This window comes from Scophthalmus maximus, chromosome 6 (genome assembly GCF_022379125.1).
Source record: "Scophthalmus maximus strain ysfricsl-2021 chromosome 6, ASM2237912v1, whole genome shotgun sequence".
Taxonomy (NCBI): Eukaryota; Metazoa; Chordata; class Actinopteri; order Pleuronectiformes; family Scophthalmidae; genus Scophthalmus; species Scophthalmus maximus.
In genome coordinates, this window is record NC_061520.1 from 22967860 (window position 1) to 22991001 (window position 23142).

At 39.3% G+C, this 23142-nt stretch overlaps 3 protein-coding genes across 8 annotated transcripts; all 3 read right to left on the reverse strand.

Annotated features, from left to right (window-relative positions):
• Positions 1–1780: 1780 nt before the first annotated feature.
• Positions 1781–12064, reverse strand: LOC118309930 (intraflagellar transport protein 57 homolog). Of its 4 annotated transcripts, XM_047332662.1 has the most exons (9): positions 11932–12025; positions 9646–9907; positions 9274–9441; positions 8438–8522; positions 7808–7897; positions 3174–3296; positions 2688–2819; positions 2084–2199; positions 1781–1953 (listed from the first exon to the last, which is right to left on the reverse strand). In XM_047332662.1, the coding sequence occupies exons 3-8, from the start codon at positions 9408–9410 to the stop codon at positions 2095–2097; spliced, it is 672 nt and encodes a 223-aa protein (XP_047188618.1). In that variant the 5' UTR covers positions 9411–9441; positions 9646–9907; positions 11932–12025; the 3' UTR covers positions 1781–1953; positions 2084–2094. The 4 variants fall into 4 exon arrangements, with proteins under 4 accessions (XP_047188618.1, XP_047188616.1, XP_035488484.1 ...); XM_047332660.1 differs by lacking the exon at positions 2084–2199 and having other exon boundaries at positions 11932–12028; XM_035632591.2 differs by lacking the exon at positions 2084–2199 and having other exon boundaries at positions 8438–8507; positions 11932–12022.
• Positions 12065–13245: 1181 nt separating this feature from the next.
• Positions 13246–17431, reverse strand: ift52 (intraflagellar transport 52 homolog (Chlamydomonas)). 3 transcript variants are annotated; one of them, XM_035631565.2, is made up of 14 exons: positions 17235–17431; positions 16824–16986; positions 16610–16697; positions 16314–16443; positions 16113–16188; positions 15892–15963; positions 14856–14982; positions 14671–14754; positions 14478–14546; positions 14234–14388; positions 14051–14138; positions 13825–13933; positions 13596–13741; positions 13246–13518 (listed from the first exon to the last, which is right to left on the reverse strand). In XM_035631565.2, exons 2-14 carry the CDS (start codon positions 16943–16945, stop codon positions 13477–13479), a joined length of 1308 nt encoding a protein of 435 aa, XP_035487458.2. In that variant the 5' UTR covers positions 16946–16986; positions 17235–17431; the 3' UTR covers positions 13246–13476. The 3 variants fall into 3 exon arrangements, with proteins under 3 accessions (XP_035487458.2, XP_035487460.2, XP_035487459.2); XM_035631567.2 differs by having other exon boundaries at positions 17142–17431; XM_035631566.2 differs by having other exon boundaries at positions 17120–17431.
• A 611-nt stretch (positions 17432–18042) lies between these two features.
• On the reverse strand, positions 18043–22599 carry LOC118309442 (serine/arginine-rich splicing factor 6). The gene is made up of 6 exons (XM_035631568.2): positions 22405–22599; positions 21322–21470; positions 19540–19658; positions 19253–19455; positions 19079–19150; positions 18043–18937 (listed from the first exon to the last, which is right to left on the reverse strand). The coding sequence occupies exons 1-6, from the start codon at positions 22509–22511 to the stop codon at positions 18547–18549; spliced, it is 1041 nt and encodes a 346-aa protein (XP_035487461.1). The 5' UTR covers positions 22512–22599; the 3' UTR covers positions 18043–18546.
• Positions 22600–23142: the final 543 nt, after the last annotated feature.

Consider the following 23142-nt stretch of genomic DNA (forward strand, 5'->3'; position numbering starts at 1 on the left):
ATTTTAATCCTGATAGGCCTACAGTGCTTTAATCCAGTTAACTTAATTCACAATAATGAATCTTTTAGGTAATGTTATCTGAGTAACTGTATTCACTGTAAAATGAAATGTAACCTCACTGTTATTAGTACACTGAAATATTTAAGCAGAACTGTACTAAAAACACTAACAACTAACAACGAAATACTACAAAATGTACCACTTTGTCAACAATAACTAATCTGACAAGTGCTTAAATATTTCTACCCAAATAAATACCAACCATCACAGAAGTATCCATTTTAGAAATAATTACCATCTACCTTTTGAAAATTGAATATAAACAAATGAAATAATATTCAGTCTTTCTATTTAGGTCTTCTTTCTAAGCAGGTTACCCGTATGACACTTTCAGATCACTTGTAACTCAAAAACAAAAAAATTCAGTGGGCCCACACTGCAGCACATCGGTGAGGAGCTCTTCATTGAGTATGGCTTCAGCGTGGATCAGCTGATGGAGCTGGCTGGAGTCAGCTGTGCCACAGCTGTCACACGGGTGAGATCTCAAGCAAGACTCTTATTTTGAAATAAATAGGACTGTTTAATGTAAAGGACATGTGATGTCCAATTACACTTCTGCAGGGGGGTTTTTTGTATTAAAAGGTACATCAGACACAAGGATACAATAAAACATCAACAGAAAACAGATAGCATACATGAATCAGAAAGACTATCAATTTTCTTAACTTACTGAATGTGATGAAATATGTGTGATGAAATTAGCTGAAGTGTGTTGTGATTATTAAGGCACTAATAGGCATGAGGCAGTGAATGTAAATACAAATCAAAGACAGCATGAAATTTGAAAATCCTTAGCAAAATCAATCCATAGGCGTTGAGCACTTTCCCGACAACCCCCATTGGCGCGCTCTCCGTTGAGACCACTCTCACCTTGAAGTCTTTATCTTTTGTGATTTTGTAATTGTGATTTGTCAATGCATCATAATCACAAATCTAAACAATACCAAAATAGATATGCTCGGGTCTACAGAGGGATGATGAAGATCACAAACCCACCCCCCTTCATTACCAGCGTAGCTATGATCCTGTCTGCATGGTGCAGCCACCGAGCAACATCAATCAATTCACTGAATGACCACATGATAATTATTTACCAATCAAGACGTCAATAAGGCATCTTAATCAAAAGAGTAATTAAGGGATCAATTAAGTCTAGTAAAAAGCAAAATCTAACAGTGATATAACACTACATATTTTTACTCATTGCTTATTCCAAATTTGTTATTCTTTTATTATTTATTTATTATCATTTAGATTAAAATAAGACAAGATATTCATCTGTATGTTTTTTTACTTTTTTTAAAAAATTTTGTCAGAAAATTAATAGCACTCACATAACTGTAATCTAACAGAGGTAAATGGCAAATATCTACCATATATTTTGTCTAGATTGCTTGTAATTTGGACAAAAATCCATTCATTGCTGTTGCATTATGACTGTTACCCAATAATGTGGTGGGTCCGATGCACCCATTGGCTGAGTAACAAAAACATGAACACCATACAATGCATGGTTAAGGCCAATGTTCTTTCATGAACATAGCCATTAGCTAATTTAGCGTAATCAGATTAATATGGCCTAATGTCACCCAACTATTAGAATAAATTGTAGTGTACCATTAACTTTACTGGAACATATTTGTGCGATTGAGGAACTTTTTCTCATTTTTGTGGACCTTGTACACTACATTTAATAATCATTTGGAGTTTAGAACAACTGTAGGTTTATTTCTTTATTTACTGAAATGACAATGGAAAAAAAATATATAGCATGAAAAATATTTACAAACAGTGACCAGTAGGAGCTGGGAAATCAGTTGCATTTGTCACAGCATTGCTCTCCTTCACTGTAAATTCCAGTGAGCTCTTCTGCCTTTCCCCTGCCGAAAAAACCTGTGGAGTCAGTGTTTACATTTATTTTTATAAGGTCACTGCAGAAGTTGCTTGCTATTGTCTTGAACTTAGATGTTAGAGATTTGATGAATCTGCTTATTAGTATCAGAATCTATTGCATTCTACTTGCCTTCTCTGTCTTTAAATATGTTGCTGCATTTCTGGCACTGCTTCAGTGTATACAGTACATTTTCCTGAGCTCCTTAGCCCATCTGGGTATTTGGCATCTGCTCCAATCACAGACAGCTTTTAAAGGAAAATACAGGATTAGATCTGATTTTGTTTGCTTTAGGTTGCTTTATTGTTTAACCCTATAAGGTAGCAATATTCACTAAGGGATATATGTCCCAGTCAGGTAAATGTGTCAGATTACAAAATTACAATTATTTTTGATGTAATACACAACATGAAATGACACTACAACTAGGCTTATGCATGTCCCTTCATTTAGTTTTATGATGGGACATGCATAAGCCTAGTTGTAGTGTCATTTCATGTTGTGCTGAAGCAGTGAATTCCAATCCAAGTGCCTAATTTTTCCTTTTCTTCATTTTTATAACCATCATTTAACATTTTCAGTTACTTTCAACACACCAACACACATTGGCAGTCTGTTTTAACTGGTGGCCCAAGCTTTTCACATGGCTCCCCTACCTCACTTAGCTCCCCTACTTACTTTTAAAAATACAGGATAAACATAATAATGAAACTCAGTCCATCTACAGGAAGCGTACCTGTCTTTTGAAGTAGTCTGTGCCCACAACATCTTTAAATTGTTGGCAAGTGTGGGAGAGGATCAGTAGAGCTTGGTCTCCTCCCTGTGACACCACTTCCAGCAGAATTTTGTGGAGAATCTCAGGTGGGAGCTGTAATATGAATATTCAACTTTTCAGGTTGCATGTTTACAGCAACATTGACATTGAGTTATTAAGGCTAGTTTTATGCAATTTCAATTGAAACTAATACAGATGAAGTAATTATTATTTTGTTTTATTATGTTTCTTGACAAATTGACAAAAAAATGGGAGGGGGGGTATTCGTATACATTCAAATTCAAACAAATTGTGTGTCATATCAAATTTGACTTTTGGAAAAAGCAGGCAGCCCTCATACATCATGACAGGTGGAAAAGTATATATATCTTTAATGAAAGATTATATGATCGTACATTTAAAAAAACAAATGTAACCGCTTCGCAAGAGTTTTAGACCGACGTTTACCTCGCTGAGTTTGGCCTGGGCACTGAGGTACTCCTTGATTGGATGCTTGTGCTGGTTGTTGATGTACTTCTCAATGATGCTGACCTTTTCTTGAGTCTTACCTATGTCATCTCTCGTCGTCCTCTGCAGACGAGGACACACACAGAGATATCATAAAAACACGGTCCTGGAATCTTTACAAGGAAAATCCTCGTCATTGCAGAGGATTTCTGTTTGTCTTTACAGTTCTGTCACACAAATGCTCTTCACTAGAAGCAGAAGCTTTATTTCTGTGCAGAGAAATTATTTATATGTGGTTTTCAGGTGATTGACCGGAGGCCAAGTGTCACATAATGTATACATTTAACTCAGCGACAAATTAGAAAAAAACTTCACTTTCGTGGGAACTGGGTAAATTAAATTAAACAGAAAAATGTAATTTTTGCAGTGTCTTGGTGTCCGGCGTCGGCCAACAGGTGTGGTGTTGTAACATAAGCCCTACCATGAGCCGACTGTTAACATCCACTGTGTCACAAGTGTAAACCTGTGCTCACATCGTCTCTACCACTATCCAGGGAATAACTGATTCTGACTGATTCTATGAGTTTGGATCTAAAGACAGAAAGAAAGACACTGCCGTTAAACAGTTATCACTGCTGTACATTTATTTGTGAGTTATGTTTTGTCACTGATACCAGGTGCCATTTACATTTTTATTTTTTGAAAAGAAAAAAACAAACAAATTTCGAGCTTGACTCAAAACAAACAAGCAAAATCAATATTTTGATGTTCACCTGCTCATCCACTGAAAATAATGTAGATTGAGGCTTATTCTTTATCGCAGCTAAACTAGTTTGAGGGACTTTCTGCACAGGTTTCACAGTAAAAGCATCTACTCAGTGAAAAGCTTTTAATTTGAAAGCTGTCAAAAGTAGCAGTAACAGTACTAAAATGGGCATAAAAAAGAGGAAGCAGCTGAAACTGATGGTGGATCAGATCCAGGAGTAAGCAGGTGGTGTTCTGCTGAGTCTGGACTTTGTTGACTTTGAGCTGAGGCAGGAATCAAGCTATAGTTGAGGCCTTGTTCCAGGGCCAGAAACACAATAAGAAATCGCAACCTGATTGGTTGTATTCTCTTTTTCATCATTTTTAGTGGAGGTTGGCAAACAGCGTAATATGTGCATTATCGGCACCTTGTACTCCTGATTTTTCCCTTTCCCCTGACAGTGGCAGATGATAAAATGTGGCGGAAAAGTGAAAGATAGAGGTAGATGTACATCATCACTAAACCGCTGGTTGTCGAGGTGGTGTCCAGATAACAATGTGGGCTTCATAGATAACTGGCGCACCTTTTGGAGAATTCCTGGTCTGATGCAGAGAGACGGCATTCATCCAACTTTGGATGGTGCAGCTCCCATTTGTAGAAACCTGACTCGGTTACCTAGACGGTCAAACCCGTGACATTTCAGAGTTGGGACCAGGAAGCAGAGATGCAGTCTTACACGCCTCTCTGCGCTTCTATTACAGCAGTCACCCCCACAAAACCCCATAGAAACTGTTTCTGCCCCACGACCACTTCAACTATCTAAACCATAGGTAAATAAAAGAGGTGTAATTCACACAAATCTCATAAAGATCAACACAAAGCCTATAAATGAACCTAAAAATAGGACAATAAAATGTGGATTATTTAATATTAGGTCACTCCCATCTAAATCTTTGTTAGTGAATGATCTGATAACTGATCACCACATTGATTTATTCTGTATGACTGAAACCTGGCTACAGCCGGAAGAATATGTTAGTTTAAATGAAGCAACACCTCCCTCTTATAATAATACTCATATTCCTCGAACCACATGCCGAGGAGGAGGAGTAGCAGCAATCTTCCAATCAGACTTATTGCTTAACCCTAGACTTAACCATAGTTTTAACTCATTCGAAAGCCTAACTCTTAGCCTCCTTCACCCTAGCTGGAAATGTCAAAAAACAGTTATTGTAGTCGTTGTTTATCGACCACCAGGCCCTTACTCTGAATTTTTATCTTCAGACTTTTTATCTTAGTAGGTGCTTAGCACAGATAAAGTTATTATAGTGGGTGATTTCAACATTCATGTGGATGTTGCCAACGACAGTCTTAGTTCTGCCTTTAATTCGCTCATAGACTCAATTGGTTTTACTCAACATGTAAACAAACCCACTCACTTTTTTAATCACACCCTCGACCTCGTTCTGACATATCGCATAGACATTGACAATCTAATAGTATTTCCTCAAAACCCTCTATCCCATCACTACTTAGTTACATTTGAATTCTCCATTATTAACTTTACTGACTTTGGAGAAAAGTTCTATTACAGCAGGTGTCTATCAGAAAACTCTGTTAGTAAATTCAAAGAAAAAGTTCTTTCATTATTTACTCCACTGCCATGTGTCGAAACAGTGCAGGATAGTTATCAAAACTTTACTCCCACACAAATTGATGATGTTGTTGATAGTGCAGCAGCCTCACTACTTTCCACACTTGACACTATCGCCCCTCTGAAAAAGAAGACAGTCAAACAGAGGAGGATAGCTCCATGGTTTAATGCAAAGACGCATGCTTTAAAACAGACGTCACGTAGGTTAAAAAGGAAGTGCCGTTCCAATAGTCTAGATGATTCTCACCTAGACTGGAAAAATAGTTTAATTACATATAAGAAAGCCCTCTGAAATGCCAGAACCAATTATTATTCTTCACTAATAGAGGAAAATAAAAACAACCTCAGGTTCCTCTTCAGCACTGTAGCCAGGCTGACAGAGAATAAAAGCTCTACTGGACAGCCTATTCCTCTAACTCTAAGTAGCAATGATTTCATGAGCTTCTTTACTAATAAGATTATTACCATCAGAGAAAAAATTTACCAGCTTCTTCCCACTAATAGCACAGACACACTGTCCAGTACAGTAGCTTCTGAACCAATAGTATCGCCTAATTTTTATTTAGAATGCTTCTCCCCTATAGATCTGGCTGAGCTGACTTCACTTGTCACTTCATCCAAGTCATCAACCTGTCTTTTAGATCCTATTCCATCAAGGCTATTTAAGGATGTATTACCTTTAATTAATAGTTCCATATTAGATCAGATCAATGTATCTATATTAACAGGCTCTGTACCAAAGGCCTTTAAGGTGGCAGTAGTTAAACCTCTGCTCAAAAAAACAACTCTAGACCGAGATATCTTAGCTAATTATAGACCCATATCAAACCTCCCCTTTATCTCTAAAATCCTTGAAAAAACTGTTGCTAACCAGTTATGTCACTACTTACACAGGAATAGTCTGCTTGAAGACTTTCAGTCCGGGTTTAGAAAACATCATAGTACAGAAACAGCACTACTGAAGGTTACCAATGACCTTCTCATGGCCTCAGAAAGTGGACATGTTTCTATTCTCGTCCTTTTAGATCTTAGTGCTGCATTTGATACCATCGATCACAAAATTCTGTTACAGAGACTAGAACACATTGGGATTAAAGGAACAGCACTAGAATGGTTTAAGTCCTACTTATCTGATAGATTTCAGTTTGTTAACGTTAGTAACAAATCTTCCATTCATACAAAAGTGAGACATGGAGTACCACAGGTTCTGTACTGGGACCGATACTTTTCACTTCAGATATGCTTCCTTTAGGCAATATTATAAGAAAACACCACATCAATTTCCATTGCTACGCTGATGATACCCAGCTGTATTTATCTATAAAGCAAGATGAAACTAATCAGGTAGACAAACTTCAGGACTGTCTTAAAGACATAAAGGCCTGGATGACTTATAATTTTTTACTTCTAAATTCAGAAAAAAAAACTGAGGTCATTATACTCGGCCCTAATCACCTCAGAGAAACATTATCTGATCATATAGTTACCCTGGATGGTATAAACTTGGCCTCCAGCTCTACTGTGAGAAACCTTGGAGTTACCTTTGACCAGGACATGTCCTTTGACTCACACATAAAACAAGTCTCTAGGACAGCCTTCTTTCTGCCCACTTCTCCTCTCTTCCCCATTTCTCTCCTCACCCCAACCGGTCGAGACAGATGACCGCCCATAACTGAGTCTGGTTCTGTCAGAGATTTCTTCCTGTTCAAAGGGAGTTTTTTCTCTCCACCGTCGCCAAGTGCTTTGCTCATTGTGGGATCTGTTGGGTTTTCCCTGTAATATTTTAATATTGACCTCACTATGTTAAGTGCCTTGAGACAATGTATGTTGTGATATGGCGCTATACAAATAAAATTGAATTGAATTGAATGTAGTGATTATTTGTTTGAATGTAATGATTATTTGTTTTAAAAACAATATATTGTTCGTTGTGATAGGTTCAGAAAAAGTTGTCGTTTGATGTTAACTTTGTGTGTTCAACGACAACAAACCCTGACCCTGACCATAACCATAACCCTAACCATAACCACAACACTAACCCGATTTAAATCAAATGCAGCATTTCAATGCCTTCAAGAGTGTAGAATCGAAGAAAATATGTTAGATGTTATTTGGTTTTCCTGCCATCTTTAAAATCCCAGGAGAGGTGCCAATTTGCAAGTGCAATCAGTGAACCAATAAACAAGCTTATTTTATATCTTGTTCTCTGTACCGTGTTCTCGGCCTCAGACATACCTTCAGGACTCTCTCCCACTCCAGGTACCGCCCTGCTGCGTCAATCGTCGATTCCAGAATCTCATCTGGTTTGGAGGACGGTTCCACTTCCTGTCAGAGAACAAACGGCAGGAAGTGTGGTAGAGTTCAAAATAACATCTGATGTTTAAGGCTGACTGAAGATCAGAACTATCTTCAGATCAGCACTAATCAGAATCTACATCGCCACATTTCCCTGTGAACTCACGGTGTGAGTCGTGTGAAACTTTAGCGCCTCCAGATCCATCACATTCTCAATTACATTTCTTTGTCATAAAGGTTTGATGTCGACATCTTAGGAATCATTGACATTTTTTCAAATATTTAAATAAAGCGTATCTAAAATGTTTTTTTTCTTAATATTGTATAAGCCCCAAAAATCCACATCGATTAGGCTCCAGTTTACATTTAGTTCATGTTAAACTTTATTTGCTCAAAAATCTTCTCACAGAATTTGACAAATCACAGTTTAAGTGTAAAAGTGCCACAAAAAAAAAAAAACATGTTAAAAAAAACAAAGAAATAAACATGTGAACTAAAAAGGTGTGAGATTAACTGTTGAACATTTTGGTTGAGGAGTGAAATCAGGTTCAGTAAAGTTGGGACACTTACGATCATTTCCTCCTCGACTTCGTCGTCCTCACTCACAGACTCTCCTGTGGTTTGGGTTGGGAAGGTTGGTCTGACAGAAAAAAAACTAAGTCAGGTTCAGTAACGTTGGGACCCTTATGATCATTTCCTCCTCGACTTCGTCGTCCTCACTCACTGACTCTCCTGTGGTTTCTGGAGGTCAGGAGGTCTATTCTCTTGATCTAATTTTAACCTGGTCACATTTAAACAGATCTGATCTGATCGGATGGTTCTGTTCAGTTCACGTCACATCTTCCAAAAGAAAGGACAGTAGACCCATGCATTCCCCACTGAACTGTCATGTGGTCAAACGTGATAAAAAGTTAAAACTTTCCAGATCTGGAAAAGGAGTCGCTGATGAAAGTTGGTTGAATGTGAAAGTGGAGACTGACATCATGTGACTCTACAGAGTGATTTATTTTTAAAAAAGGCAGTTAGAGGAGAAAGGTCCTGAGTACCTTCTGAAAGAGAAGCCCCTCCTCCTCAGAGCCTTCTCCGCTATTTGGAAATTAAATCCTAATTAGGAATTAGGAATTAAATTAATAATTCAGTAATGATTTGGACTAATTCATAGCTGGACTTTAAACAGTTGATTTCTTCTCCTAATGTTAAATCACAGCAGTAACAAAACCATAATTGTCATCAGGAAATTGTGGTAACTTTATGTATTTCACTCCTGCACAGTACATGGCAAATGAAACAATTGACTGGTTTAGCTGAGAACATCTGAGGGACTTTGGAGCACAGTTAGCTTGACACCTGTGAGATTCAAAGGTTTTAACTGTCCAATCATACGCTGCCATGAAGGTGTTTCTCACCTGGATAGGTTCTTCCTGATGTGTTTGGCCACAACTTCCTGCTTATAATTCAACATTTTTAGCTTCTCCAGTAAACACTCCATCACCACGAGCACTTGGTAAGCTGCTCCATCTCCCCGCCTGCCGTCATCCGCCATATTTGCTCTTCACCAGCTGCTTGTCAGACAACTAAAGTTTAAAAAAAACAAAACAACTAATATGGTTCAAATATTACGGAAGCGCATTACATTCATGCTATATATTTTTTTTTAATCAATCACCTTATCTCGTAATCATAATTATAATAAAATTACAAGATCCTGATCTCGTAATTACGAGGAAAATTCAGGTCAATTCAGGTCATTTCCTGTTTTATTTCTTCGTGTTACTCACCTCTCCTCTCGTTCCAGGTCTCTACTTTCTGCCATTGTGTTTCCCGCATCCTGTGATTGTGCACCTGGTACAATCATCTCTTCCTCTTGTGTTTCTAGTCTGTGTGCTCCCCTATCTTGTTTCCAGTTAATATTTGTATTCCCATCCTACAACAGTTCCTCAGTTTGTCGAACATCACCGAGAAACTCCCGAGCTTCCTCCGCTGGGACGCTCTCTGCAGCTTTGGAGGAACCCATGCAGCTGGGTCGTGCCAAACTCTCCCCTGGGGAATGCCAAGAGATTGGGTCTCAAAATGTTCACCCCTTCCTTTTCCCCAGTAGGCCAATGCTTTGGCGGGCAGACTCCTTTGCAAGATCGCTCACCCCGCACATCCCATAAAGGTGGTTATTTCACCAGACCATTCTGAGCAAATAACTTCATTTGTTTCATTAATTTTATCTTCCGCCTTTCAACTTTTACAAGGAGCAAAGATATTCACTGAACTTGACTGAAGAAATGCCTATCATTTAGTGAGGGATGGGGATGAATGGAAGACTGCCTTTAATACACCTAGCAGGCATTATTATTTAGTAATGCCATTTGGCCTCACCCCAGCAGTCTTCCAAGCTCTGGTAAATGATGTTCTCAGAGACATGCTTGACTGTTTTGTTTTTTGTTACCTGGACGACATCCTTATCTTTTTCCCCGGATAAGGAGACTCACATGGAGCATGTCCGGCAAGTCCTGCAACGTCTCCTCGACTACCAATTATACGTAAAGGTAAAGAAGTGTGTCTCCACAATATCTTTCCTAGGCTTCTTAGTGTCCCCAGATAAGATCATGATGGACCCAGACTTGACAGGGTTACTGTCAAGTCAGCTGCAGAATCACTTGCAAACATTGCAGCATGCTTCCTCGTGTAGCTAACCTGCTAATGATCTTTGCGTGTTAGTTTTGACATAGTCTTTTGCCTCAGCCATTCTGGAGTTGTTTGCCTTGCTCAGTTTTTGCCTCCAGGTGTACCGACCTGCTTGTTATTAAAGACGCTTTTGCCGTTTGAATCCTGAGTTTGAGCATTTGAGTCCAAGACTTGTGATCCAGTTTGTCACAATTATGAGATAAGGTGATTGATTTCTTTTATTACATGAATGCAATGCGCCTCTGTTAAAATGTCTTGTTACTATAGAAGAGAGGTAGATGTAGTGATTATTTGTTTCATTTTAGCAGTGTTTCCTTTAGGGTATTTTTCAGCAGCGTGGGGCAGGCCAACTAAATCAATGCTCCAAATCAATGTCATGCTGCCTTAAATGTTTGTTCAGATTCAAGGTGCGACCCGACTTGCAGCTAATAAACGCTACGCATTTACTGCACGTTGCCTTGTTGCTTTCTCTGTTAAAGTATACAAGCAGACTTTTGACTGTTTAACTCAGTCCATGTTTCAGTCGGACGTTAGCATGCATGCTAAGTGTTGGCTCCTATCAAAACACAGGCAAAGTGTTTTCCCTGTGTTCTGTGTTCTTGGGCAAAGTGTTTTCGCCCAAGAACTTGTCATTCTTGTACTTGTCTGTTGAACTTTTTTCATAACTGCCATACTTTCTGAAATCAACGTTTTGACACATTGTATATATATATATATATATATATATATATATATATATATATATATGTATATATGTGTATATATATGTATATATGTGTGTGTGTGTATATATATATATATATATATATATATATATATATATATATATATATATATACAATGTGTCAAAACGTTGATACACACACACACACACACACACACACACACACACACACACATATAATTTTTAGGAACCGATAAGCAGAAGCGGAATTTAACTTTTTATCACAGCTACCGGGTAAACCTTCTCTTTCCTTACTCCTCTCTCTCCATCCCTGTCCTCGGGGCATGTTGCCCACCGCGCTGCGTTGTTGTCTTGTCAAAATAAAAGCCCTCCCAGTCTTGTAATTGCGACTTCGTGACATTTGATAAAATTCTGTAGGAGAGGCTGCAATAACTTTGCGGCGGCGGCGGCGGCCCTGTTGTGGTGATTATTTGTTTTAAAAAAAAATATATATTGTTTATTTTGTGAGGTTTAAAACAAATGTTTTATAATTTTTAATTTAAATGGTTTAAAAGTATCAAATCAAAGAAAATACATGTTATGTTGTTGCCATCCATCTTTGGAATTCCAAGAGACATGACCATACGAATGCGCAAGTGGTGAACCAGTGAACAAGCTCATTCTCATCGTGTTGTCAGTACCGTGTTGTTGGCCTCAGACATACCTGAGAAATGGTGCTGGTCTTTTCCAGTAGTGGTCTCAATCTGGTGTGGTCATGTAACTCAGTGTCGCCTCTGTGTCTGCTATAATTCAAATGGGACTCTGAGAGGATTCACTACCTGTTATATGCGATGAAATCACAGATTACTGTGCCTTTGATCCTTTGATCATTGCATCAATGAGGATGACATCACATTTGCATCATAATGTTTTGATCTAATTTTAGTTTTTATTTTACAACTGCACTAATTTCTAATCGGATTTAGTTGTTGTCCAGTGAGTGTCTTAAGAGTAATTAAAAGAACTTGTCATTCTTGTACCAAAACATCGGTGTGAGTTAATCTGTTCAACTTTTTTTCATAACTGCCATACTTTCTGAAATCAACGTTTTCCGCTGTTTCTGCTCCATTGAAATGAATGGAGGGAATGTTCAAAATGTTCACACGTTTCCTGCATTTTCAATCCTTATCTACTCATTCATATCTGTGACCCTTTCAGCCCTTCTCACACTTGAACATAATGCCGTGGAATGTTCACAGCTAGAGTGGGGGAGATAAGTTGAGGAGAGGAGCTGGAAACTGATCTTAAAAAATATCTCTTCAACTCGCTCATTCCCACAATTTTCCCTCTTCATACATAATTTTTTACACATTGTTCTCATTCACACACTGTGACTATGAAAACAGACTTACACTCCTGCAACAACTCCTGGCACTACAGGCCTCCAAGTGAGAGGCGTGCCAACCAACTACTGCATTCTACCAACAGTTTAAGCATTTAAGCAGTAACCAGTTATTAGCTAGTTGTCAGCTAATCCTCAATACTCATAATAACAATACGTTTTTAAAGGCCTGTACCATAACTCCATTGCTCCAGTGCAGTCTTTCTACTATAAACTAAGTTATTATGTCTCATTCATAGAGTCCAAAAGCTAACGAAGAGAGGAAATGTAGTGATTATTTGTTTGATTTTATTGATTTTTTGTTTTTGAAACCAATATATTGTTCATTTTGATAGGTTCAAAAATAGTTGTCGTTTGATGTTAAATTTAGTGTGCAACGACAACAAACTCTTTCCTGACTCTTACCCTAACCCTAACCTGATTGAAGTAAAACGCATTTAAATGCTTTAATAGTGTAAAATCAGAGAAAATACCTGCCACCTTTGGAATTCCAAATCCATCAATCAATCTGCACTATTTTTGGGATTTTCAATTTACAGAGCTAGGCAGATTAGAACCGACAGCTAGAGGACCATGAGGAAATATTCTGGGATTTTTAGAAAAAGTGTATTGAATTAAAAGATTTCAATATTTAAATAGAAGTGAAACAGATTTTATTTTGCTTGAGTTTATTTTTACAACATATTTTTCCATAATTTAATACAAAAGGGGTTATAAAGATACTCAAGTTCATAGTTCTAAGCACAACAGTACCATGTTGATGACCTTTAAGTTCAACGGTCTCTTTTACTCGAAGATTGCTAGGTCATAAAACAGGTATAATGAAACGGCAGAGTTGAAAATATTAAGCATGTTTCTTGAATCCACTCACAATGGAGTGAATTGCGCCTCAGCGTCAACCTCGTGCTCCTGCAAGGGTGAAAGTTCAATTTAAGACAAGTTTTTAAATTCATAGTTATTTGTAGGAGATTTTAGGGAACACTCACCTGATTGAGTTTCTTGAACTCTACAACCTGGAAGAAAATGTGTTCCAAGATGTGCTTGGCATCCCTCTGATCTTTATCCAACTTTGGAGTCACGCCCAAAATTTCTCCGCATTTCCGCACATAGAACTCAAGATCGTCGTCTGTACCTGTGACCAACCAGTTAAATGAGAACAGTTTACCTTTACTATCAACATCCTTAAACAGACCAGTTAGCTTGGTTTTAACTTACATTTGTTGGTGAGCTGTGCTAGGCGCACTTTCTCAGAAGAAAACATTTCATCTAGATCAAACAGGTCCAACATGGGTGGAGGTAAATCACTTAAGGCAGGTGGAAAGACCTAAAAGATGAGGCAAGATCCACTCCTGGGTTTAAATTTGTGGCGCTTTAATATGCAGATGACAAAAACTGACAAGTATGGAAAATACTGAAACACCAACGCAGGATTAAAACTTACAGAAGGTTGAAGCTGAGGCAGCGGGGTCTCAAACTGTGGTGTGATCAGTTGAAGTGGCTCATCTTTGACATTAAGCTGCTTGTAAGCACTGCAGAAAAAATCATCAACCCGCTTTTATAAGCCATGAAGAAAAACTGAGCTGTAATGGTGGAATGTGTCCAGGTACATTTTGCGAATTCTCACCTAATGACTTGAGGTAAAGTGTCGGTAGACAAATTGAATAAAGACATGTCAAAGAGAGAGTTGAAGTCCCTGGGGTTTTCGTCACCCTCTTGTAAGCACACTCTGAGCTGTTCTGACAAGCACCCCGTGTCTGGCAACATGGTGTAATCTGTTATCTAGGGGAAAAAACAAGGCAAGATGGACGTCGGATAACTTAAAAGACAATGTTAATGACGTCATTCTCCTATTGAGTATACTTCCTCACCTCAGGGTTTTCTGCGTCGATCTGGTTCAGCTGAATATTATCAGTCATGAGCCACTGGAGCACGACATCCTGGAATGGGGTGGGCAACATTATTGACTTGTGCAAAAAACTGAATCAAAAAAGTCCACAGGAGGGCAGAATACAACTCAACATTCAATTTGTTAATTAACAAATCTTTGTCAACAGGACTCACCATAATTTTACTGTTCTCTTCTTTGTCTATGTATTGGTCACTGAACATGTGACAGGAACCCAGCACAACCAGTTTGCCAGCCTCCTTCAGAAGACACAGGACATCTTTCAATATCACTTCACACGTATACATTCATAAATATTATGTGCTTGCGATGAGTATGAAAGCTTCGTTGAGCCTCTGACCTTTCCTTGATAGAAGGCCAAGACAGGCCTGTTGAGGGGGAAGCAGACTGAGCCAGTTGAAAGAACAGCCACAGCAGGCTTCATCACCTTCAGTGTGGCACCATATGGGTACACAAACGTGAGAGCCCTACACAATCAAGGCAAAATGCTTGTGTTCAAAATCAGCTCCCAAATCATAGCACAAAATGGCATGCTCTAGGTTCTCAATGCTCTCAAAACATAGGGATTTTTGTGGTCTTTCAGTGCCAACCAACTACTTCATAGAGCTCAACAGTGACAGCCCACTTTTTATACAGCTCGGGTTCCAAAAGTGAATTTCTCATAGCCTGGAACCAAGCCAATAAACTACGGAATGAAAAAGGCAAAGGTACAAGACTGTACATAATTATTTTAAGTGGAAAGGAACTATTCATGCCATAAGCCATTGTGAATGCATTTCCAACGACTTCCAACCAACAGTTTAGCATGCTTCTTATTGATTGTGGGTAGTGTAGTATGTCTCAATGACATCGCGAATAAAACATGTTTTTCTTTAAACAAGGTTGATTTTATATGGAGTTGTAGTTTCTACATGTGCATATATCATCGTTTCATAACCTCGTAGCTCATGGTCAAAGTCTAATAATCTAAACATCAATGGAGAATATGAATGGGATTTTCAATTCCGGAACCTCACTATTACGCTCTGTTCTACCAACATTTTAAGCAGGTAACCAGTAACCAGCTATTAGCTAGTTGTCAGCTATCGACAATACTCATAACAATACCTTTTTAAGGCCTTTATCATAGCTCCATTCCTCCAGTGCTTGTGTCAGACTAAGACAGCATTATACCAGATAATGTAAATATAACCAATTGTTAAGTCTCATTCATAGAGTCCAAAAGCGAATGAAATGAAGAAATGTGGTGAGTATTTTTTTGATTGCAGTGATTTTTTGTTTTTAAAACCAATATATTGTTCATTTTGATAGGTTTGAAAATAGTTGTCGTTTGATGCTCTATGTAAGAGGTATTAATATGAAGGCAAATATCTTACTGTGCATTGTTTCCAATATTTTCCTCTTCAATTATTCCTGTGACCACTTTGCCAGCAGCCCGGCTGATCTCTCTAGACAAGAGAGAGACAGAAAACTTACATGCGAATCAACTCGTAGACATTGCCACTACATTTGAATAGGCTCTGTAGGCTACAAACAAACAGGGATTAATTGGAATATGTTTTTATGAGAAAAAACTATATATGCTGCAATAACAAACCTGTTCAATACACCATTGGACACGAGCGCCTCCTTCGGATGGAAGTATTTGTAATACACATTCCTTACAACAACATCTGCAGCAGCGAGCAAGAGAAAAAAAACGGACACCAGACCATTCAATACAAATACAATTAAAATAACTCTGAGTGATGATCAGTTAGATTATCCTAATTTTCAGCTCAGTAATTTCAATATGCACCATTGTTAACTTTTATTCCAAACTCCTTTAGAAGAAAGTTGATGTTTGTGTCATTTTTAATTTCTCCCCGTTCACCGAGCATCACCAGGACGTTTCCTCCTCCATCCAGGTAGTGCCTCAGTGCCTCCAGCTGAGACAAAATGGGGACAGGTGTCAAAAAAACATACTTGTGTCAAAACCAGTTTAAAATTGTGTAACTTACACCTCCCCTGAGCCTTAAGGTTCACCACATTAATTGAAAATAACATAAAATAAGCACATTTTAAGCTGACAAAAGACATGTCTTCATACATCACCTCTGATTCTGTGAACATCTCCCTTGGGCCTGCAGTGATCCACAACTTGAAACCCTTCAGCTTATCCACAGACAGCTCTTCTTTCATACTGTGGGAAACATCGTTTATTTTTGCAGATGGACATTCCCCCCCAAAAAATTACCACAAAAGCTCCAGAAATTGTCCCGGGAGCCATAAGCAGCAGACAGGTTAGTATTCCAGCTCAACGTCTTACCTCTGTATTTTCCATTGAGCCCGCAGTCTCTTCTGCATGGATTTATATCCATTGTTCGTGGTGAAAAGTTCTCTTTTTGAAGCATTGAAGACCACGGAGTTGTGCTGTTCCTTCTCCATCATTTACTTGGTTTACTCACCAAAGGTGACAGGTATCCATTCACCTACAAACAGGTATTAACTCGAAGTTAGATCCAGTATATTAGCTGCGTACTCTCCTTGATACCGTATTGCTAAATTAGCTAGCTAGGGCTTTAGTAAGCACGACTATTGAGATAAACTAAATCGTTATCTTACATCACATTGCAAACATGTTTACCAGGGTCCACCGTCGCGCGCTACAATGCTGTTAGCAAACATAGCTAAGAAGCTAGTAACATTAGCTGTGTAGCTAACAGCTTGACGTCGTCACCTTAGAACAGCGTCCGATGCAAAGGTCTCTCTTTTCTCTTCATTTGATCACAGGCAGAGTCAAGATAACTGTTCGCGTGTGACACACACTTCCACCTGTAGCGCCATGTTACGTTATATTAACAAGTTGAAATTGCTCAAGTTTCCTCAAACGCTCCCTCTAGAAGTGATGCATTGTGGGGCAGAGTGGTAACCAGGGGCGCTAACCTCTTAGCAACCAGGCACCGCAGCAGCGTGGCAACCGTTGGCAACCTAGTTCCAGGTTCCACTGTTTGTCCCCAAAGCCTTTGACCATATCGCACTATATTCATCAGCGAGAGGAGTTGCAGCATTTATTACACACTCAATAAACACTCTGCGGGATACATTAAGTTTCAAATCAGCCTTTGAATTACTATACAAATAAAACAAACACTTCACGGTTTAACCAAGGGGAACCCAAGGTCCATTCTGTCTTTCTCCAGAGCTTTAAACATGTCACTACAAGGTAAGGAATCAACTTTTCATTTTTAATATTATAATAATTAAAAAAATTACGATTATTAACCTTCCTTTTAAAAAAAAACTTTTATAAAGAATAACAATTCATTTTTTTACTAAGTGTAGGGACATCAGTCCAACAGTTCTTATACTGATGGTCATATCATCCCAGAACTGTCAAATATATAAATGTTAGCATTTTTTTGCTGATGTTAAAAATGGCTGTGGACAACTTACCTTCAAACCCAATTCGATAATAGCATTCTCGTATTTGTGCAGAGATAGGTAGAAGAAAATGCTGTTTGGTCATGAAAAATGAAGAGGCAGACTTTACTTAAAATGCATTATTTTATTCCAATATGTCAGCAGAACTAAATGCAACAGATTGAATCCAAATGCAACACCCACAGAAGGAATATCTGGGATCTTAAATGGCAAACAGGTAAAAACTATAATCACATAACATGCAAATTGTGAATTATATTAGTTTGCACTTTTACATCTATCTATTTGGACTTGGTGCACGGCGTACATGTTATCAAAATATGAAGCAACTTCTGCCCCGTCATCCGCTGCTTGACTAAAATTGTACATTTAGACTTGACGAAGACATGAGAAACACCCCATGACTTCCAACAAATTTCACCGACAAACTAAAAAAAAAGAATTAAGGAAATATAGATTGAATGACCTCCCAATCTGTTCCAAAAGGTACGAATCATTTTTATGACCTGTAAACATCTCAAAGCTCATTAAACAAAGGCATGGGAGGTGTACTATCATTAAACTTTGTTGTCACAGAAGTAGTCAAGACTTGGGTGGCTGGCCCGGGATCAAGAGCGAGACCTTGAGCGGGATGTAGAGCGCTTGCCTGGGGACACGGAGAGCTCACGATCTCTGCCAAGTGGAGATCTTGAGATGCGTTTTCCGTTTCTGCTCCCTGAATGGGAACGTGAGCGGCTTCGGGACTTCCTACTGGAAGATTTCTCCTTGGAACGACTCCGGGACTCTCGCTCCCCTTTGACTTTGGATCTGCTCTTGGAGCGTGACTTGCGAGTGTCTGAGCGAGAGCGTGACTTTTCGCTCTTAGAGGGACTGTGTGATTTGCGAGTGCGTGAGCGAGACTTCTCTGGGGATTTAGAGTGGCTAGCCTTTCTCTTTGATGTCGAGTGGGATTTCCGTCCTGACCTGGAGTGAGACCTGCGCTTGCTGCGAGATTGAGATCTGCAAAAGAGAAAACTAATTTAACAATCTATTTAGGTCATGTGACTTTGTGTAATATTAAAACTTCCTCTGCCGGAAATCATGATCTCCAAGAATTTTAAATATTTTCAAGCCAGTGTGGGGGCCTAGTACTGGACTTACCGTGAGCGGGACCTGGAACGGCTGTGAGAACTCCTACTTTTCCGGCTGCGAGAGCGCCGCCTGCTGCGAGATCTGTGGATTCAATATGACATCCTTGAATACAACTGTTAGAGAGAAAAACCTAAGGAAAGACAACCATTGCACGACACAAAAAAACATAATCAGGGATCTTGCCTGGATCTGCTGCCAGAATACGAGCGCTTGCGCCGAGATTTGTCTTCCACCAGGCGAATCTTCCTCCCATTGACATCAGTGCCATCGAGCTTTTCTATAGCTCGCTTAAGGTCTGAACGGGATCGGAACTCAATGACGCCCTCATTTGCGCGGCCTTTGTGGGCATCGGCATAGGTCACTTCACCTGCTTGCCGCATAAAATCCTAAAGAGAAACAAATGTGTCAGCTCAACACACGTGATGAGTGTTGTTCCTGCCTAAAGTAGCCAATTTCAACACATCGCTCACCTTGAGGTCCTGCCAGCTGCACTTGCTGGACAAGTTCTCCACAATGAGGCGGTGTTCAGTGCGCATAGGTGGCCCATACTTGTCCCTGGTAGGGCGATTCCAGCTGCTGTAGCCGCTACCTTCAAAGAAGAAAGGAAGATTAAAAGTTAATTTGAAGACACCCAACTCTGCCAAGGTGAGGACTCCGAGTCCTAACTAGCATATGTGTGAAACCACCACCACCACATACTGGACTTCTTTACCTAGAATTTATTCTGGGCCCAGGCCTAACTTGTTCTATTAATAGACAGCTAAGTAGCTGTCAATTTTCAGAGATGATAAAAGGTAATAAAAGATAAACAATGTTCTTTTAGTCCACATCCGCTGGACCCAGAGCTCTGTTGATTTTGGATCCAGCTATGCAGTTAGGGCTCATTTCAATTTGTCACGTGAGATAAACAGCTAGAAAACCAGCAGCACTATTTCCTGTGGAGCAGGATTTTAAAAACTCTTAAAAGGGGCAGTAAGCAATTCTGGAGAACACTCTGGTATGGTAGTCCGACGCACTTACCACTTTACAGAGTCTGGGCTTAGCCGAAAACCCAGAGTTTTTTTCGGCACACACACAAACACGACAGCTAACGGAACATTGAGGAAATATTTGCTGATTTTCTACAAAACGTGTATTGCTTTAGAATCGCTTACTTTCCCTTTAATTCAGGATCAGACAGCATTTTTCTTAACTTGCGGATATTGGTGTTTTTTGGAAGAACCATAACAAATCCTGTGACCACAGCTGTTAAGGAACTTCTATAGATGGTACTTTACTTAACATAGGAACCAGAAAACCAAAACTTATGATTATAAAACAAAACCATGTACCTTGTTTTATAGCTTAACTGTACAATACTTGAAGTTTACGATTGTTTTTGTTGCTGCTCATCGTTGCAGAGAACTTGCTACTTTCCCTATTGTAGAAGCTGTTTGCGTGAAAATTGGCTTTATTTGTTCTCACCCAAAGTAGCAGTTGGAAAATTCTTTACTTCTAGCTTTGTCTTGAACTTAAGTAATTTTTTACTAAACTACCCAATCCGCACTTGAACTATGAAGATTTGTTTACACTATCAATATTCAATTTGTGAAGTAATAACACAAAGATGACACCTACCAAATGCTCTGTTTTACTACAATGTACTTGGGAGCCGAATCATTTGCTGACATGTGTGCTGGCTTGGTCCTCTGCAATATGTCTTGCATCAGTAAAACCAGCAGGATTCCTCACCATCACCCTGGTCTATTGGAAACGGATGCTGTCATCGTGGCTTCCGGTTTTGTCAACCAATGGTCAAATGGCAAAGGTCTCACACACACATTGTAAGGGGAAAGCCCAGGCCAAACGGGTCAGGCAGTCATCTTTACCCTCAATGGACTCGGACTCAGCCCGCAGTGGACTCTTTCAAATTGAGACATCAAGCACTTTGTTAATGTTTACTTCGAACTTAACACATTGTAGCTTCAAAAGTCTTACCTTCTCTTTAATCACTGTTACTCATGGGTTTTATAAAAACACATCTCTCACTAGGTTATGTCTTTGCTTCTACCTGCTGTCAGGCACTGTAGATTATTTGTTAATAGATTAACGACTACCAAAAAAAAAAGGTAAAATACTGACATCTTCATTGACACAAGTTTCTTTTTTTTTTTGGTCAGTCAGTGAAAGTCAACATTGTCTTACATCATGTTATTAAAAAGAGACTGGTTACAGCACCAAATTTGCCATGTCCTTAGACATGCTGAACTTACTGCGTCCCCCATGGCTGCCGCCATGTCCATCCCTCCGTGGTCCACGGGCATGCTCGATGACCACCCGTTCACCGCACAGCTCCTTCCCATTCAGTTCATACACAGCATCGTCGGCATCCCGCATGTCCTCAAACTCCACAAAGCCGTACCTGTGTGGGATCGATGTGCAGGAACAGGCCATTAACTTTCAGCACATTTGAATCTATTTGTTTAACACCCATTCATTATCCATTCAACAAAGTGTTTTAAAATAGTTACAAATATTGCTATTACAACTGGGAAAACCATTTGAGCAGCTGTGACCAAGAAGTAGATACATATTTTTTTCCACAGGCAGTATTTGTGATCATTTTCATTCCCAGTTCACAAGGCTCACATTTCATTTGAAATACAAAAATACAAATTATGCTTGAATATGAAAGAGACTCTCAGAGAACTACGAACTTAACTTGCACAAGAAACCCTCCGACCTGGTACATTGTTACACGGTTTTTTTCATTCCCCGATGATCGATTCATAAATCAAAATTGTTACATCAGGCTGATAAACAGTAAAATATCTATTGTTTTAATTCATCGGGGCCAAACTGGAGAGAGCAGATGTTTAAACTAGCGCACTATTGCGATCGAGGAACTCTTAACGGCAGTTACGTAAATTGACGTTACGGCTTTGCGTGGCTTAAGAGTTATATATGACATTCAGCAACACCGCGGATTTAGTTGCTGAACACTCGTGTTCCTTTGTAGGACATTACCACGGAAAACGAGTGGTTCGAGATGCGCACACGCAGAAAAACCACGTTTGTCGACAGTCGTTCGGGCGACGACTGCCCGTATCATTGAGAGCAGGTCGTTAGCTAATGCGCAGCTAACCACGCGCTACGACTTCTAGCGACACGGTTGCGCTAGCTAGCCAACGATGGTTGGCACGTTTTTGCTAAACTTTATGGAACCACAGAAAGTTATCTCTATAAATATGATTTTCCTCGGACATTAGCTTGGCGCACTCAATCCCCGTGCGGGGGGCTAATGTAAATTAGCATAGGCTAGCCGGGCTGCTGCGGATAACGAGGCGATGTCTTACCCATTTTTCAGGTCGATCTCTAATAATTTACCATAGCCGCTAAAAAACCTCTGCATGTCCTTCTCGCGAACATGATAGCTAAGCTTTCCGACATATACCCGCGGCATCTCCGATCAGATGTAACAGTTCCGCTGTACGAGTTAAGAAGCAACTTGTGCTAGGCCTCAGTCAGTCCGAGGCGGAGCAGAATTTTGACCACTTCCGGTCCCATTCTTCAGAATTAAAGCGTCGTGTCCAAAACAAGAAAAAAAAATATATATATACTTTCGTACAAAATGACACACTACTCCCCTTAACCTGCACATTGTCCTCTCTGTTATAACCTGCAGCTGTTTAAGAACTCTCAGGCCCTCAAATCAAACAATACAGTGTGAAAGTTCCTGGATAACATTTAATTGAATTTTTTTAAAAAACACAAAACTATTACAGTAGACTTTAAGATGCTATTGCAGGTGATCTTGGTCCTGTCACTCCACAGTCATTTTGATCCTTCCCTTGAGAATCAGACTGTACATTTTCCTGATTGTCCTGTTCTACAACAATCTCACTTATTGTAATTTTGATTTGTGGATCAGACTGTGGCATTCACTGCCTGTCCCGATCACACACAGTCATTTCGCTGTATATATAGTTCATCTGATTTATTCTCTTTAACAGGCAGATCTAGTATTTGCTATACAAATGTTGTGGATCTTTCAGTCATTATATAATGTGTAGCTGCTTTGATTTGTTTTCTAC